Source organism: Arvicanthis niloticus, chromosome 15 (genome assembly GCF_011762505.2).
Source record: "Arvicanthis niloticus isolate mArvNil1 chromosome 15, mArvNil1.pat.X, whole genome shotgun sequence".
NCBI lineage: Eukaryota > Metazoa > Chordata > Mammalia > Rodentia > Muridae > Arvicanthis > Arvicanthis niloticus.
In genome coordinates, this window is record NC_047672.1 from 67,435,440 (window position 1) to 67,454,061 (window position 18,622).

At 35.8% G+C, this 18,622-nt stretch overlaps 1 protein-coding gene across 1 annotated transcript in view; it reads left to right on the forward strand.

Annotated features, from left to right (window-relative positions):
• The window catches only part of LOC117720479 (cadherin-related family member 4-like), a 118,581-nt gene that overhangs the window by 68,074 nt on the left and 31,885 nt on the right, over nt 1-18,622 (forward strand). The window contains exons 15-17 of the mRNA XM_076913180.1: nt 4,056-4,161; nt 4,721-4,942; nt 5,638-5,783. Of these exons, the coding sequence (XP_076769295.1) occupies nt 4,056-4,161; nt 4,721-4,942; nt 5,638-5,783 (474 nt within the window). The remainder of the gene's footprint in view (nt 1-4,055; nt 4,162-4,720; nt 4,943-5,637; nt 5,784-18,622) is intronic.

Below are 18,622 nucleotides of genomic sequence, written 5' to 3' on the forward strand. Positions count from 1 at the left end.
TAGGAATAAGTGCTGTCCTCTAATATATGTCCAGGAATTGTGTAGTATGATCTTTTGTTTCCCACTAATTTAGTTATTTATTTACTTTACATCCCAATAGCAGTCATCTCCCCCCCCCCCCTTGTTCCTCTCCTCCCAGTCCCATCCTTTCAAATTCCTCCAGCATTACCCAGTCCCTTTCTCTGAGGAGAAAGGGAATCACCCCCTTAGGTACCACTCCACCTTGTGACAGGAAGTCTCGGCAAGACTAAGCATATCCTTTACCACTAGGTTCAACCAGGCAGTCCAGCTAAAGGAAGGGGATACAGTGGTAGACAACAGAGTCACAAACAGCCTCCACTCTGATTGTTAGAGGACGCACATGAAGAACAAGCTACACATCTGCTACAAATGTGTGGGGAGCCTAGGTCCCTGCATGATCTTTGGTTGGTGGCTAGGTCTTTGTGAGTCCCCACGTGCCCAGGTTACTTGACTCTGCTGTGCTTATGTTGTCCTTCACCCCTCTAGCTTACTCAGTTTTATACCTCATTCATCTACAAGACAGCCTAAATTCTGCCTGATGTTTGCCTGTTGGTTTCTGCATCTGTTTCCATCAGCTGCTGGATGAAGTCTCTCAGCAGGCAGTTAAGCTTTTGCAAAGCTAAGGACACTATCAATAGGATAAAACAGCAGCTTACAGAATGGCAACAGATCTTCACCAACTGTACGGCCAACAGAGGATTAGTATCCAAACTATATAAAGAATTCAAGAAATAAGACACTGACAAACCAAATAACTCAATTTTTAAAATGGATACAGAACTAAAAAGAGAATTCTCAACAGAGGAATCTCTAATGGTCAAGAAATACTTAAAGGCATGATAAATATCCTTAATCACAAGAGAAATGCAAATCAAAATGACTCTGAGATTCCATCTTTCACCTTTCAGAATTGCTAAGGTCACATGACAGCACATGGTGGTGAGGATATAGGTCAATAAGAACACTCATCCATTGCTGGTGGCTGTGTAAACTTGTACAGCCATTCTAGAAATCAATTCAGTGGTTTGCAAGAAAATTTGGAATAGTTCTATCTCAAGACCCACCCATACCACTCCTGGGCATATATCTAAAAGACACCCCACTTTACTAAGAGGACACAAGCACAAGTATGATCTTAGCAGCCTTATTTGTAATAGCCAGAAACTGGAAACAGTCTTGGTGTCCCTCAATTGAAGAATGGATAAAAAAAAAATGTGGTTCATCTACACAATAGAGTATTATTCAGCCATTAAAAACAAAACCATCATGAAAATTTCAGGCAAATGGTTGGAACTAGAAAATATCCTGAGTGAGGCAACCCAGACCCAGAAATAAATGAGCTGAAAGACCTACATAGATATCTCCTGAGAGGCTTCATACAACAGGATCTTGAGGTTGATCAATTTACAGTTTTTTGAGGAACCTCCATATTGATTTTCATTGCACCTGTACAATTTTGCATTGCCACCAACAATGGCTAAGTGTTTCCCTTTGATTGCATCTTTCTCAATGTGTTCTGTCATTTGTTTTATTGATTTTGGCCATTCTGTCTGAGGAAAGATGAAATCTCAAAGCAGTTTTAATTTACAATTTTTATTGTGGAAAATAACTCTGAACATTTAAAAAATGTGTTTCAGTCATTTGTACTTTATCTTTTGAGAAATCTTTATTTAGTTTTATAACTCATTTTAATTAAATTATTTTCTTGATGTTTAGTTTTAATTTTTATATATTCTAGTCAGATACAATATAATATACAGTTTGCATATCTGATTAGAATATAGATATTATACATATTTTAATATTATATGTAGTTTAATGAGATGTACAATTTGTAAAGATTTACTGCCATTCTATAGGCTGCTATAGTCTTTGGATGATGGTGTACTTTCTATACAGAAGTCTTTATATTTTAAATAAATATCTTAACAAATGGTGTATCAATTTTAGATTTTTCAACATGTAAAGAATTGGTTTTTCTAGTTTAGAAGAAAACATCTCTTTTTTTCTTTTAGTCATTTAGAATATCAATATTTCTAAAATATTCTTCAATGCTATTGATGTCAAGCATAGAACTTCTATAATGTTTGTACCAGCCGTGCTTATTTTCTGGCAGTTTGTATAATTCCTGTCAGTATTTGATTTATTTCTATTTTTCATATGATTGAACACAGATAGTGTTAGCACAGGCAGGAATTGTAGTGGAACACTACCATAGTGAATTAACTGCATTGGTGAGTACCATTGATGTTTTTATTTCATCTTTCCTCATCTCCTTCGAATATAGAATTTTAGCAATGGCACAAAGCCTAGACACCTCCTAAAGTCTTCATCAATTCCTAAAGAAACCATTTTTCTGCCAGTTGGTTAATACACACATCTTTTCTGTGAATTTTGGAACACTATGGAATCTTTAAAAAGCAACCTAATTCTGTGCCAATTAATCACTTGATGGCTAAATACATCTTCCCTGAATAATAAATATTGACTGTTGAAAAAAATAGAGAATGTGCACATGGCTGGGGCACAGAAAAGATCTCAAATAAGCTGGAGAAGCCGGCAGCAACCATGTGCTTTTCTTATTCTCTTGGAAGGTGTCAGATGAAGTCTAGGCTGTGAGCTCTGTTAGAATTGTATGATTAGGCAAGAGATGTGGACAGAAGAATCTTAGATCACTTTGCCTATATATTTAGTGTTACTAAACATTCTGACAACATCATGTCTGTCCTGCACGACCATCTCAGGAGAGTAAAGCAAAAGAACAAACATATGAGATGTTTAGATCCCTTAGCAGAGTTGACTTCAAGTTTTATATTGACCTTATTTTGAAGCTTGGAGTTTAGACTTGTTTTTTTAGAGATTACTTTTATTATTTCCAATTCAAATTTAATGCATCTGGGAGGCAAAAGAAAATAAGTTTCTTATAATATCATTGCAAAAAATGTAAATACATAACACATAACATAGTAATTTCAGATGCCCCTCCACTTAACATCAATATGTTCCAACTAAACTATTCTGAAATTTAACACTTCACAAGTTGAAAATTCATTTTCTATATCTTATGAATTGTCATACTGCAGCACCATGGTATGCTGCAGAAAAGCAGCTGTTTCCCCTCATGATGCTAAGGCACATGGAGGGCTAACACATGCTGCTCTTCAGATAGATAGGAACTGTTTAAGCTCTCGTGTGGAAACCAGTAGCTAGATACTTCCTTGAACACCTGAAATACAACTTTTCTCTGTGTTATGAATTTATAATCCTGACAAAGCTGTATAAAAGAAACACAATGCACATATTTTATCTACAAACCATAAGCTCGGATTGGGCAGATCGAGAGCTATAATAACTTATTCCCCAGCTATACAGTTCCTTGTTACTTGCTATTATTTCCTGGCCAAGAAGTTCTGGTCCATGGTGGTTTCTTCCTCCTTTCCCTTACTCTACATTCTCTCTCTACCTGCACTTGAACCTCCAGTTCCACTTTTTCCCCTTCACTGCCCAGTCACTGGCTTTAGTCTTTTATTGACCAGTTAAATTTGGGAAAAGGTTCACATGCCATCATCATGCGTATGTGAAGATCTGCTGGTTGGAGCAGTGGCCAAACATATCTTGAAGAACCAGTATTTAGCATTAGATTATGAAGAACATCAGAACAGCCTACTACTTTTCTCAGTTATACTGCATCTGTCAAGTAACTAAGTGTCTCTACCAGATTATTATTAACAAAAAGTGTATGCATATCCAATATTGTCCCTGTTTGTTACTTTTTGAAATAATAGCACTTAAAATGTTTTCATGAATAAAGCATGTTATAATTAATTACACATGTTTTTAATATTAAGTTTTAATTTTAAGCTAAAATTACATATATTGTTTGAGTGTGCAGCTCATGGATGTTTAAATATACAATAGTATTGTAAAATAACACTTCTATTTATTGGTTTACTATCTTCCTTTTGGATTCATAATTGGCAAACTAGACAGTGCAATCAAAACAAAACTAATAGTATATTATTTTTCATTTACAGATTGGACCTATGCATCTTGATTATGATAGTACAATTTTTGCAGGAATGGACTTTAAACACACGTTGTTTGTAAGAGTGTCTGATGAAGGTATTCCTGTACTTTCAAGTAAGAAGTTATTAATTCAATATATTAAAGTAGTTTAAATTAAGTAAAATACATAGTATCTTAAGTATTAGTTCTTAGATTTTTACAATTAAAAATATTTCAATCATAAGTTATAATAATGCATATAAATAATTATTATCAAATTAATGTATTTATTCCATGAACAATACTATTTAAATACTGAAAGACAAAATAAAACTAGGATTAGGTTGATATATGACTTCTCAAATGCTTAATATAGCACTTTGCAGTCATTTGAAGTCCTTTTGAATACAATTTTTCTGTAATATTTGGTTGTTTTAAATATAGAACAAGTAATCAGTGTATTCTACATTGAAGAATATTCAAATCAGTTAATAATGATTTTTGATAAACTATCTTAAGCACTCTATAACTAAAAGTTATTAATCTACTAATAAAATATCAATGTAAGCATATCTGTGAAATCTATTCACATAAAATTGAATATGTGAATTATCATTATCAACGAAAACCTAAGAATTGTTGAAGAAGATATATTATTGTTCTATCTCACTTTTATGAATTTTTTTCTCCACAGCCATCATTAGAATTATAGTAAGAGTGAGCCGTATAAATGAACAGAATCCTACTGGATCCATGATGACATTCACCTTCAGTATCCTTGAAAACAGTCCAATTGGCACACTAGTTGGAAAAATTACATTTATAGATGAAGACTGGCCATTTAACAATATACACTATACCATTGTTGGAGACAACTTTGGACTACCTCCCAAGTTTTACATCGAATCAGATACAGGTAATATAGGATTGCTAATATCAGTTAATAATAAGATGGAGAATCAGTTTTCTCCAAGGACAAGCTAAGCTTTTTGATAGTTTCCCCAATCCTAAGTGGTCAACTTTAAGCATTGGATTCGGCAGATTATACATATTTGTATATATGCAACATAAATCATAAAAAAAGATGAAGTCATTAATTCAGTAGGGCTATGTACGATAGGAGTTAGAGGAGGAACAGTGAAGGGTTTAAATTATGCTAAAATAGTATATTCATGTCTGAAATTCTCAAAATAAAATTAAAAATATGTACCTCATTTTGAATACATTTTATTTAGTATTCCTGGGAAAGAACATGTTTTATCAGAGCTTTCCCCTTTGAGCTACGTAGTGTTCACCTTGGTTTGTTAACTTTATCCATAATACTTAGCAACCTTGAAGGAAACTCTTAAACTTTGATATATTGCAACTCAGAAAGTCTTTGCACACATGTGTTTTTCCAAATGCCTCAGAATGTGCAGTAGGTGACTAATGCATGAATTAACATCTGTCATGATTTAACTATGGAAGTAATGATGTAAATTTGGGACAAAAGTTATTATAACATTCAATTTCTACCTTGGTACTGTCACTTCATCTATATAGGTTGTAATCTAGCACTGATTAAAACTATTAGGTAGTACTAAGATGAGTTTCCCATTGTATTTGTGCTAGGGATGATAAAGCTGTTGAATTCACTGGACAGGGAAGTGGCTTCTCAGTATAAGATAGCTGTGAGTGTCACAGACGTGGGAAATGATGCTCTTCCTGACCCTCTCAGGCAGAGAAGTGCTACTGCTCAGGTGACCATCCATGTTCTGGTAAGAATGCATCGATGCTTGATATGTTCTTATTATTTTACAGACATAATACTATGATTCTGAACAAATCAAAATAAAAGAGAGTTGGGAGTGGTTAGTACAGTCTTTCATCATTGACCTAAATTCGGATTGAGATGTATGGTTCAAAACTACTTTTGAATTGTAATGGACAATGATAAAGTTGTTAGTACATGCAGAATATACTGTGATTTCTGAGTCACATAAAAAGACCTTGCATGAAGAGAAAGCCTGGTATCATAAATTGCATTTAATTTATTAAAATATTATTCTAAAAAGACTGTAAAAGGTTCAGTGTGAGAATATACCTGACCTGGCTTGTTGAGCTTTACATCAATATATCAAATGCATCACTTTTATTGGTGAAACTGTGATAAAAATTATCTTTTATATATAAAGTTAAATTTCCTTTATCAAATGAATGCATTCATTTTTTTTTCTGCTGGAGACCTGTAAGATTTTCAGCTCTGGATCCCAGAGAAAAGCAATAATTTCCAAACAAATGATGATTTAAAGCTGCAGACATTGTGTAGAGCCTTTGCATAATGCTTTGAGGTGAACATTTTTACATGTGCTGTGGTGAGCTGAACGGTTCTCAGCAGGGTAATTTGATAAAGAATGAGAGGCAGGTGTGGTCTCAGTCTGATGAGATTAGTATACTCAGAGAATAATGAACAAGCAAACAAGGCCATCTAGAGAGTATTCTTTCCCCCTTTTAGATATTCTGAGAGAAACTGGCTTTAGAAAATAACACATTAGAACAAAAGCCCCAACAGATCATGAGCTAGTCTCAGACTAGTCAATCTCTAATACTGTGAGAAAGTAAATTGCTATTATTTAAGCCAAGCAACCTTTTGTATTTTGAAATGGTAGCACACAAAATCTTGAAGAAAAGATTTGAAAGATATAATATTAAGTCTATATCCTTAGCAGACATGTGGATAGATAAGCAGGTCAAGGTTAAATGATAAATTATTACATAAATGGGTAGAATAACTCAATGTCTCAATTTGGAGAACAATAAGCACAGAAGGATTCTGTCCTGTGAACAATGAAATAGTTAAATAGGGTTATGCTCCTGTCAGGCCAGGGACCAAACTTCTGTGTCCATAACACTCAAGGTAAGCAAATCAATCATTATACCAATAGTCTGGCTGCCAGGGTCTGAGGCAAAGCAAAGTCAGATGCTTTTACTCAAATAAAAACAAAACAAAGTAAGAAAAAAAATCCCAAGCAAAAATCATTTCATAGCATGATCATATAGTGTGTATTACACCATAATGTACTTGCTGACAAGAATTTGCATACAAAACTGAAGACTGTTTTGTCTCCTGCAAAGAGAATGATCAATTTCTCAGAGGACAGTTTCTAAATCATCACTGTCTCTTTTGTGAGTCCTTTTGAAGGAATCGTTACCAAACATGTGCCCTTTGTTTCTAGACCAAAGCACAGCAGCTCTCCTATGCCAGATGAATGCTCCATTCCTGGAACATGTAAAGATTTGCTATTCTCTTTACATCGCAAATAATAATTGAATAATGGCTAAAAAATGAATGCCAGTCCTTCCTTAAAGTGCCTTTCAGAGTAGTCACAGTTTCAAAATTCATTCCTGTAGAAAGCCATTACTCTGAAAGCATGCAGGGTCCTCACAAGATTGGTCTGGTTTTAGAGGAAACTACCTATTTAGAAAGCAAGTTTTAGTGATTTTTCTATTAGCAGAAATGACCCTGTGAAGTGTGGTTTGCATCTGTGTTGTAGTTTTCTCTCAGTGAAACATATACTCAGATATCCAACATGGATCTGTTAGCCACAGAAACTCAATCTGAATGATGTGGAACTATGTGCATCTATGTGATGTGGAACTATGTTCAGCATCAATTCATCACTTAAGTTCACATATACTTGTTGTCCCAACAAGAAGTGTAGAGTTCAAAGGGTTAACTTGGGTTAGCATCCCAGCATCTCCGCTTACTATTATGAATATAGGACAAGTTATTGAGACATTTTAAATTGTCTCTTCACAAAATGCTGATGATTCTATTTAGTCCAGTGATATAACAGAAATTTAAATGTGACTCTGTAAAGCACTCAGAGGCTCATCATGAATACTGTATTCATCCATCATAAACAAATAAAGTAGGACCACTCCACCGATGGAGAAAAACCTCATTGACATTGTTGTTTGGATTGCTTAACATATTTTATTAGGATTGGCTTTTCATCATTTCTTTCACAAAACAACAACTAAGCACTTACTTAACCATGACTGATAGACACATTTGAAATGTTCTTGCTTTTGTAGATTAAGCTAAAGCATAAATATTCCCCATCTTGGATATTTTTGAAAGCACAATGTTCCTTGAATTGTTTATGTTAATATGAAACTGAAATGGTAAAAACTGTAAATCAATTTCTTTCATGCACTAAATATGGCAGAGTTTAGGGAATTTTAAAATATAGCATAAAGAGCTAACCTACTACAGATTTTATTTATAAGTTGTGTAAGATCACATTTGGAGGGGGAATAAATGCAAGCTGAAGGAGACAAAAGAAATACCAAGCACTCTTGGTAGATGCCGAGAACTGGATATTAATCATTCTTTTCATTATGCCTAGGATTCTTCATATCTATACTTTGTCATTTAAATCTTTCTGAAATAAATTATGCAATTGTACTTTTAGCTTATTACATTAAGCCCTTGAAGGCAAAATTCTTTCTCATGTATCTTTTCTTTTTATCTCATAATCAAAGGATTTCCTTAAATATTTACTTAGCATAGTGTATATTAGAAGTGTGGCTAGAAAATTTGAGTAGAAAAAAAAGTACTGATCCCTAAATGCTATCCCAGAGAGTGAAAATACCAGAGCTAAAGAAAATTTAACAAAATCATATTTATTCCCCTATTTACACAGTAGAGACATAGACATACCTCATCACTACTAATCAAAAGCAACGTGGTTTTTTGATGTTTTTCTGAGTGTTTATTATAATGCAGAAGCCATGTATTTTTTTTTTTTTGCTTTTGATAACATGGCTCTTCTAAACTGTATTAATCTTAGAAATCAATGAGCATTTTTCCATCTTCTGTCATCTTCCTTAATTTTTTCTTCAATCTCTCTTTTTTATATTCTTTTAATTTTTTTAGGATTATTTTTTTATTAGATATTTTATTTACACTTCAGATGCCATCCCCTTTCCCCATTTCCCCCCTTAGAAAACCCCTACCCCATGCCCCCTTTTTCTTTTTGCATTTATACATTTTTAAAAAAATAATGTTAATCATAAGCTTTATAAGTTTGGAATTGTTCAATCAGAAGTATAACCCACTGACCAACCTAGATATAACAACTATCTTTGACTGGTGGAGATACATGAATATCTGCCTTCCTGTCTCCCCCCTCTTTCTCTCTTTCATCACCTAGCTTCTCTTCTCCTTCTTCTCCTCTTCTTACTCCTTTTCTTCCTCTCAGTACTCCTCTTACCTTAGCTCCTCCTACACATCACCCTTCCTGTTAAAATGGAAACTTTTCTCTCAAAATACAATTAGAGCATAATTATGCCAATTTGTACCAGTGAGGTACAAGATAGTCCTAATACCCCGTCCATCCTTTTGTTGACTAACATGTATTTTTTACATTCAAATAATATTTTATTTTCTGCATAAATAAGCTTTTAACATTTTCTGGCAATTTTTCTGCAATATTGTGGACCTTTGAAAAGTTTATGGTATAAAGAACTTTGCTTGAACCTGAAAATGGACCGCCAGACAGAGTTATTAAATTAACAGGCTGGCAAGCCAAGGATGGGTAAGATTCTGTACAGAGTGCTACCAACCTAAGACACTAGTGCATTGTTTTTGATAATGCATATTCCGTGATGGGTAAGGAAAGCATTCTTGTCAGAATGACCTAAGACAGGCTCAGTCTTGTTAATGAAATAAAAAAGGGGGAGAGGCAGAAAACCTTTGTGATGCTTGGCAGGAATCTGACATGGGCCGAGGACAAGGAAATGGGCTGCTTGGCAGGAATATGACATTAGCCAAGGACAAGGAAGTAGGCTTCAGGCAGAAATCTGACAGGCTCGAACAAAGAAGTAATTTCAGACAGGAATCTAAATTATAGACAAGAACAAGGAAGTAGGCTTCAGGCATGAAAATGACTTTGGGCTAGGACAGGGAAGTAGGCTCAGATACTTTGGTCATTCTGATAAGCCCTTAGAAACAGTGATCATGGGAGTGTTCACATGATTGGATTTAATGCCTTGCTTTTTCTTTGACTATTTATGTTTGTTGTCTTGCTTGTTCCTTGACTATTTGCATCTATTGTATTGCTAGACCCTCAACCTAGAACTGACCTTAATACATGCAAGTAATCAAAATGGTATAAAAGCATAAAGGAGGTAGGGGAATGGGATAGGGGGTTCTAGGGAGGGAAATGGAAAAAGGGGATGACATCTGTATTGTAAATAACTAAAATATCCAAAAAAAAAATTAAAAACTAGAGCTTTGTTAAACCTAGCATCAAAAACTTGCCCAGTTTGCCTTTGAACACATTTTGGAAGCCTATGTACATTGTGTTTGTGTGTGTTTGTATGTGCATTTGTTTTGAATGTCTGTAGTATATATGTGTTTGTTTTGTATGTGATGTGTGTGTGTATGTATGCTTTGTGTGTGTTAGTCTACCAACTTATATGTGCACATGTGTGTAAAGATCAGAGGTCAACATTGGGTGACATTCCTCAGGTACTGTCTATCTTGTGCTTTAAGACAGTCTGGAAATGTCTTTGTAAACAGAAAGTTGTAAAGTTCCTGGCCAGCCTGCCCTAGGGTCCTGGCTGTCTCTACTTATAGTGCTGAGATAACCAATACAAACCCACAGCTCTGGCTTTCTGGAGAGAAAACTTGTTCTTTGTGTTTACATGACAAGCACTTTATCAGCTAAATGACCTTCTAAACCACTGAAACAACACCTTTACAGTAGAAAAAAAGAGAGATAAATAACACGAATCTCTAATTCAATGCATAAAAAGCAGCCTTCAAAAATGACTAACATATCTGATATTGACACAGACAAAATAAACCTTGTTACTAGTATAGTGAGCCATATTTTATGCTTATTTGTGACACTACATGGTCTAGTGCATTAACATACTGCAGACTTTTCCTGGTTTCTAATAGCATCCCTACAAATGATTATATTCTCACACACTTATTCTTATTTTTCTATTCCCATGCTTTGAGGCTGAACTCATTTGTTATTTATGTAGCTTATATAAAACCACAAACTTAAGAAATTTGTTCTCAAAGAAAACCATTGATACCACTTTTTATCACCTAACATTCTGTAGTGAGAGAATATGATTTTTTTTAATTAGTTGGTAATTTTCCAGTATTATTGAATAATTACAACACAGAGTAATCCAGAATCATTCTAATAAAGTGTAATACAGTTTTAACTAAAAAAAAGTACAACAATAATAGGAAATGATGTTCTTAGAAAGCCACAAACATGATGCTGAAATATTGGTGTAGTTCTAAAATATGTCCATGTTGGTATTTTTACACCAGTATTGTGATTTATGGAAACAACTGCCTCAGATAAGTATTCTTCCTAATTTGCACCTTCTATTTTTATTGAAAGACTGTTGTTCAAGTTATAATAAATAAAGTTTATCATATATAAGACAATGTGTTTCTTAGATTACATATAATAGTCAAATATATACATGTATATGGAGAGATATATGTATGTACATTTTAATCCTGTGTTTCAATAACATAAGATAAATTCTGATGACTACTTAAAATAAAATTAATATACAAAGGTGAACATAAAATTTTTCCTTAAGTTATTCCATCAACAAATGGAGGTAGAATTCATCACAAACCTAATTTGACATAAAATATAATAACAAGAAATGATCTTTTGTTAGTTTATTATTTGATGATTTAACCCACGGCATACATTTTGATCACACCCTTCACTCACTGTCTTTCATACTCACTCTCTAATAGCCTATTTCTATCTTTAGGTGTTTTTCCTCCTCCTCCTTCTCCTCTCTCTCTCTTCCTTTTCTTCTTCCTCATCCTCCTCTTCCTCCTTCTCCTCTTTTTTTTCTCCCCCTCTCCCTCTCTTCCCTCTCCCTCTCCTCCCTCTCCCTCTCCCTCTCCCTCTCCCTCTCCCCCCTCTCCCTCTCCCCCTCCCCCTCCCCTCCCCTCCCCCTCCCTCCTCCTCCTCCTCCTCCTCCTCCTCCTCCTCCTCCTCCTCCTCCTCCTCCTCCTCCTCCTCCTCCTCCTCTTCTTCTTCTTCTTCTTCTTCTTCTTCTTCTTCTTCTTCTTCTTCTTCTTCTTCTTCTTCTTCTTCTTCTTCTTCCTCTCCCTCCTCCTCCTTTTCCTCATCCTCCTCTTCCTCCTTCTCCTCTTTTTCTTCTCCCCCTCTCCCTCTCTTCCCTCTCCCTCTCCTCCCTCTCCCTCTCCCTCTCCCTCTCCCTCTCCCTCTCCCTCTCCCTCTCCCTCTCCCCCTCCCCCTCCCCCTCCCCCTTCCCCTCTTCTTCTTCTTCTTCTTCTTCTTCTTCTTCTTCTTCTTCTTCTTCTTCTTCTTCTTCTTCCTCTCCCTCCTCCTCCTTTTCCTCATCCTCCTCTTCCTCCTTCTCCTCTTTTTCTTCTCCCCCTCTCCCTCTCTTCCCTCTCCCTCTCCTCCCTCTCCCTCTCCCTCTCCCTCTCCCCCCTCTCCCTCTCCCCCCTCTCCCTCTCCCCCCCTCTCCCTCTCCCCCCTCTCCCCCTCCCCCTCCCCCTCTCCCTTCCCTCTCCCTCCCCCCTCCCCCCCCCCTCCCCCTCCCCCTCCCCCTCCCTCCTCCTCCTCCTCCTCCTCATCTTCTTCTTCTTCTTCTTCTTCTTCTTCTTCTTCTTCTTCTTCTTCTTCTTCTTCTTCTTCCTCTCCCTCCTCCTCCTTTTCCTCATCCTCCTCTTCCTCCTCCTTCTCCCTCTCCCTCCTCCTCTACTTTTTCCTCTTCCTCATCTTCTTCTTGCTCTCCTTCCTCTTTCTTTTCCTCCTCCTCCTTTTTCTCCTCCTTCTCCTCCTCCTCCTCCTTTTTCCTCTCCTTCTCCTCCTCCTCCTCCTCCTCCTTCTCTTCTTGATTTTTCTGCTTGGTAATCCATTGTGTTTAAGCAGGGTCACTCATGTGGACATGGCTATAAATGTATCTACTGCAACCTGAGTAACACAATAGCTACATCACTAAAGAAAATGATTCTCTTTCCTCTAGAAACCCTCTACTTTTATTTATATGTCTGGACAGGACAACGCTCTATGATTCCCCTCTCGTATATAGGACTGAATGTTTGCTCTCAGGCTTGTGGAAGCTGTTTGTGGACACCTGTTGTAAGTTTTGAGTGGGCAGTCATATCTTAATGATAGAACATCAATTGGCAGCAATCCCTCCTATCATTTTGCTGTCCATTCCTTCTGTGCCCCTTTCCATGATGCTCCCTGAGCCTTTGAGAGGGCTATTTGAGAGTCCTGTATAGTCACTTGTTCTCAGTACCTGGGCAACCAGATATGTTTGTATTAACGGCATTCTCTGCAAAGAAAAGTTTCTTTGACCAAGGCTAAGGAAAGCACTACTTTTAGATACAAAAATAAATATTTGGAAACAGTTTGACCACATGACCATTTTCCATTTTTTTAATCAGCAAATTATATTTTGATTCTTAGATTTTATCTAGTGATAGGACAAATATTTCATATTTTTATTATAAGTGAAAAATCAATATTTCCTAATTTTGCAGCATATGTTCAGAGTATTATATCCTCAGCCAAATGAATTTTTCTAAAAAGAAGAGGTTTCTGACCCTTCTTGTAACCTAAAGGGCCAAAGATAATAGACAAAGATACTGTCCATCCATGAAACCACTGCTTTCCTTGCATCTAGGGCTTGTAGAGGCCACTGTCTTGTTTGTAACTGAAAATATTATCACTATGCTAATTTAGCTTTGGGGCAATAGTGTTAGAAGCACTTCATAGAAATAATTTGTTCTATTTGTGAAAAAAAAGTGAACATTTATGAACATGGTAACAAAATTACATATTAGAGGCAGATGAAAATTGCACAAGAATTATAGAGCAATGTTTCTCATGAATGTGGATGCAAAGATGTGCAATAGAATATGGCAAGTCATATAAATATATACAGAGATACTATCCATCATGATCACAAAAATGTTTCTCTTGTGTAAGCATGGTTGAATATTTCCATAACTTATTAATATATTTCTCATTCTACCATGTTAAAAAGGAAAATTGGCATAATTGCTCTAATCAGTGGAGAGAAGTATTTGATAAAATCAAACACAACTTCATGATAAATATTCTAAACAATGGAGGAATAGAAAAATTCTTTGACTTGATACATCTAAAAAGCAAAAATCTTCAAACTAATATTCTACTTAATGGCAAGAATATGTGCCTTTTTATCTTACCTTTGATGTCATAACAGAAATTTTAGTTAATTCAAGAAGAGATGAGATTTATTTATTTGAAAGATAGAAATTATTGTTCTTTGTGTTATATACTTTTAATATTTAGAAAATATAAGGAAATAAATCAAGAGTCCCCAAATGATGGAGTTATTATAGCAAGCTTACCATATAATAGTAAAATATTCTGAAGTTTATTATTTTTCTAATAATTCACAATAAGAAAATGGCACTTGAAATCATAAATATAATATTATTCACATAAAAAGTCTGGAAAGTGAAACATTAGGTATAAATCTAAAATACAACTTCTAATGCTTAGATAAAGTAAACTAAAATTTAAATGAAGAAAATAAAAAGAACAACATGGAGATCTATTTAATATTCCTAGACAGAATTCTTAGTATTGTTAACATATCAGTTATTTACAACTTGCTATATAGATTCAATGCAATCCAATAAAATTCCACATATTCTCTTTATAGGTATTGACAAGCAATTTGGAAAAGCCAAATGCTCAGAATGAAATCCTGAAGGATACGAACAAAATCTTTAAGACAATATAGCAGGGTGTGGTGGCTCATTTCTCTACTTCTATCACCTAGGAGGCTCTGATGGAGGATTTCCATGAATTTGGGATTGGTTTGGTCTACATAGCTACAATGTGAAGTGTGGATTCAAAAAAGTCTAAGTCCACAGTAATTAAGACAATTTCATATTCCTGAAAGAACAGTGAAATAAACTGATAGAAAAGACATAGGCGCAGACACATAAGCATTCAGCCAAGACATGTGTCTCTGGTGAATGGTGCTAGAGTAACATCAGGGAAAAACATTACACTCTTGACAGACTTCACTCAGTATGATTTTAGATCTAAATGTAAAATGCAAACTAAAAATCCTAGACAATAGAAGAATTCTGGAGTGCGTTTAGTATCCAATCTTACATAGACACAGGACAGAGGACATAGATGGTTCTGACAAACCACATTTTTGTAAAAGTCATTGTGTTTTCTTTCTGAAAAACAATGACTAAAAATTTAAAGACATGCTGCAGTGAGAGAAAAATGTATTTGCAAGATATCTGCCTGCTTTAAGACTATTGTTAAAAACATATCAAAAATACATCAGCAATAAGAAACAAAACTTCATTAAGGCATGACTAATAATAACAACAAAAATCCTAAGTAGATAATTTACTAAAGATTTGTAGATGGAAGTACACAAAGGAAAATCTGCCCAACAGCATTGTCTTACAGATGTAAATGTTAAAACTATAATGAAAGAGTAATAGAAATGCAATTAAATTTATTAAATACAATAGACATTCAATTAAATGGTGAAAATAAAAAATACCAACAAATGCTGGCAAGGCTGTAGGACAGAAGACACTCATTCTTCTTACCAGCAGTATTAAACATAATGTCTACTTCAGACAAGTTCAACGTTTTCTACCGAATGTAAAAATACTCAGCCACACCATCTGGAAGTTATGCTCCATAACATTCAGTTGAGTTAACTGAAAAATGTACGTGCATCCCAAAGCCAGTATTTGGATGTCTATAGCATCTTTGTAATTTTGTAATTTGCTCAAATTTAGAAGCAAGTGGGATGTTCTTTAGTAGGTAAATGGATAAGATTTATTTGAAAAATCATGTTTTAGATAGAAAAAGATGTAATGGACACATATGATTTAAATTTCATTTTAAGGGCTAAAATCTAAGAAATGTATTATTTAAAGCCCCGAATGACTTCATTAAAATAGATGAGACCATTTTATGAAAATACTGAAAAAAATCTATTAGAAGATAAAGGGACCTGAAAGATCCGGGGACAGATGGCTGCTGGAGAATTCCCAGTAGTGCTACTTACTATTTTTGGTCTAGTTTGATCTTTGGATGTCTGCCAGACCATAACAAAGGACATTCCAGATTATGATTAGCAGATCCTCTTGTGTTGGCTGCAGTGCCGTGTTGCTGTCTGTCAACATCCATACCATCTTGCATTAGAGCCGCGTGTCAGACACATGACTGCACTTGCCATGGAAGCCAAAATTGCTCATGAGATTCTGAACATTGGGACAACAATGTTGGATAGTTTATCCACATGAGAACTTTTCTTTCTGAGTCTTCTCTTTCTTCTGTGGCCAAAATAGGAAAATGCACAAACAAACCCATAGGGGAGATGTTTTTCATTTTTGTTATTTTTTGTTATTTGTTATTATGAGTTTGATTTTTGATGTCGCTATTGTCATATATATATATATATATATATATATATATATATATATATATATATATTCCAACACAGAAAAAAACCACAACAATAAAAGAAAGGACATAAAAAATATATCAAAAATGCTTAGTGTGAGTTTACAAAGACAAGGAGAAAATGATGTCTGTGCCCACCCAGACTGAAAGTCCTTCCTAAGTTAGTAATTAAAGCCCAGTCTGAGGCTAGAGGCTGTGTGTGGAAACCCCAGAGATAACATGAAAGCAGCCTCTGGGAGTCCTCTGAGACTGAGGATGTTCACTCAGAGTCCAAGAACTCAAGAACATATGTTTTACAAGGGAGAAAGCCAACATATAAACCTTCCTGTAAGTACTACAAATAACATACGGAAAACTAATCTCATAAACTGGAAAGGAAAACATAATAAAATAATGAATTTTGAGTCCCACTATGCCAGTTAAGGAATGTATTCCAGTCTTTTATCCTAACTTCCAGAAAATATGACTGAATTGAAGTGGGGGATCTGACAAATTAAAAAAAAAATGTCCTCTGACTTTCTTTGCAAATCTTACACAACTGCCTACATCGTTCTTTGCTTGCAGAACCTTATCAAACTAACCAACCAACAAACCAACCAAACAAAAAACAACTTGAGGAAAGAGAGGGAGAGAAAGAAGGAGGGAGAAGGCCAAAGAAAGAGAAAGACAGACAGAAGAAAGATAATACAAATATTATTGGTTTTCTGTACTATATAAAAGTTTAGGTTTATATTTTATTTTTTCTTTTTAATATTATTTTGTTTATTTACATTTCAATCATTACTCACCTTCCAGTCCCCTCTCTTACAGTTCCTCATTACATTCCTCATAACAATTGTCTCCAAGATGTCACCCAACGCCACCAGGCATCCCTCTTTCCTGGGGCCTTATATCTCTCAAGGATTAGGCTTTTCTTCTCCCACTGAGGCCAGACCAGGCAGTGCTCTGCTATATTATGTGCCCGGGGCCTCGAACCAGCTCATGTATGCTACCTGGTTGGTTGCGTGGTCTGGGTTAGTTGAGACTACTGGTCTTTCTATGGGTTCAGTCTCCCCTTCAACTTCTTCAGTCTTTTCCCTAATTCAACCATAGAAGTCCCTGACTTAAATCCAGTGGTTGGGTGTAAGCATCTGCATCTGTCTCAGTCAGCTGCTGGTTGGGCCTCTCAGAAAACAGCCATGCCAGGCTCCCGTCTGTAAGCACACATCAGTACTCGTGTCAGGCTTTTGTGTTCCCCTGTCCCATCCCATGAGTTGGATCCCAAATTGGGCCGGTCATTGGACCCCCATTCCTTCAGTCTTTTCTCCATTTTAGTCCCTGCAGTTCTTTTAGACAGAAACAATTCTGGGTCAGAATTTTGACTGTGGGTTGGTAAGCAAGTTTTTCCTCTTGAGGCCTTGTTTATCTACTGGAAGTGGGTTCTGCAAGACTCCTCTCCCTAAGGTTCAAAATTTTGGCTAAGGTCACTCCCATTGGGTCCTGACAGTCTCTCATTTCCCAGGTAATGTAGTTCATTTACATAATGGAATACTATTCAACTATTAAAAATGAGAATATCATGAGTTCTGCAGGCAAATGAATGGAACTAGAAAATATCATCCTGAGTGAGGTAACCCAGACCAAAAAGGATATGTATGCAATGCATTTCCTGATAAGTGGATATTAGCCAAAAAGTACAGAATACCCATGAGTCACCTCACAAACTGTAAGAAGTTTAAGAAGCAGGAAGTTCCAAGTGAGGATGCTTCAATCCCACTTAGAAGGGGGAAAAATAATCACAGGATGCAGGCAGAGTGAGGCTGGGACCCAGGTGGGAGACAGAAGGGGGAGGAAAAAGAGGGAGCAGGACCAGGTGTGATGGTACAGGAGAAAAGCCCAGAGGACCAGGAGAATGAATGGAAATATGCAGCCTTGGGGGTGGGAGTGGGGGGAGCCTCTAGAAAGCGTTTTATGTTTATAAGTAACGCTGTTGGTGGTGGTGATTTTAAGTTGCAGATAGCCTCAGCAGGAACACCAAAAAGAACATTGCTAATATTTGAGAAATAATTCACAGTGATAACTTTTATTAATTAATTAAC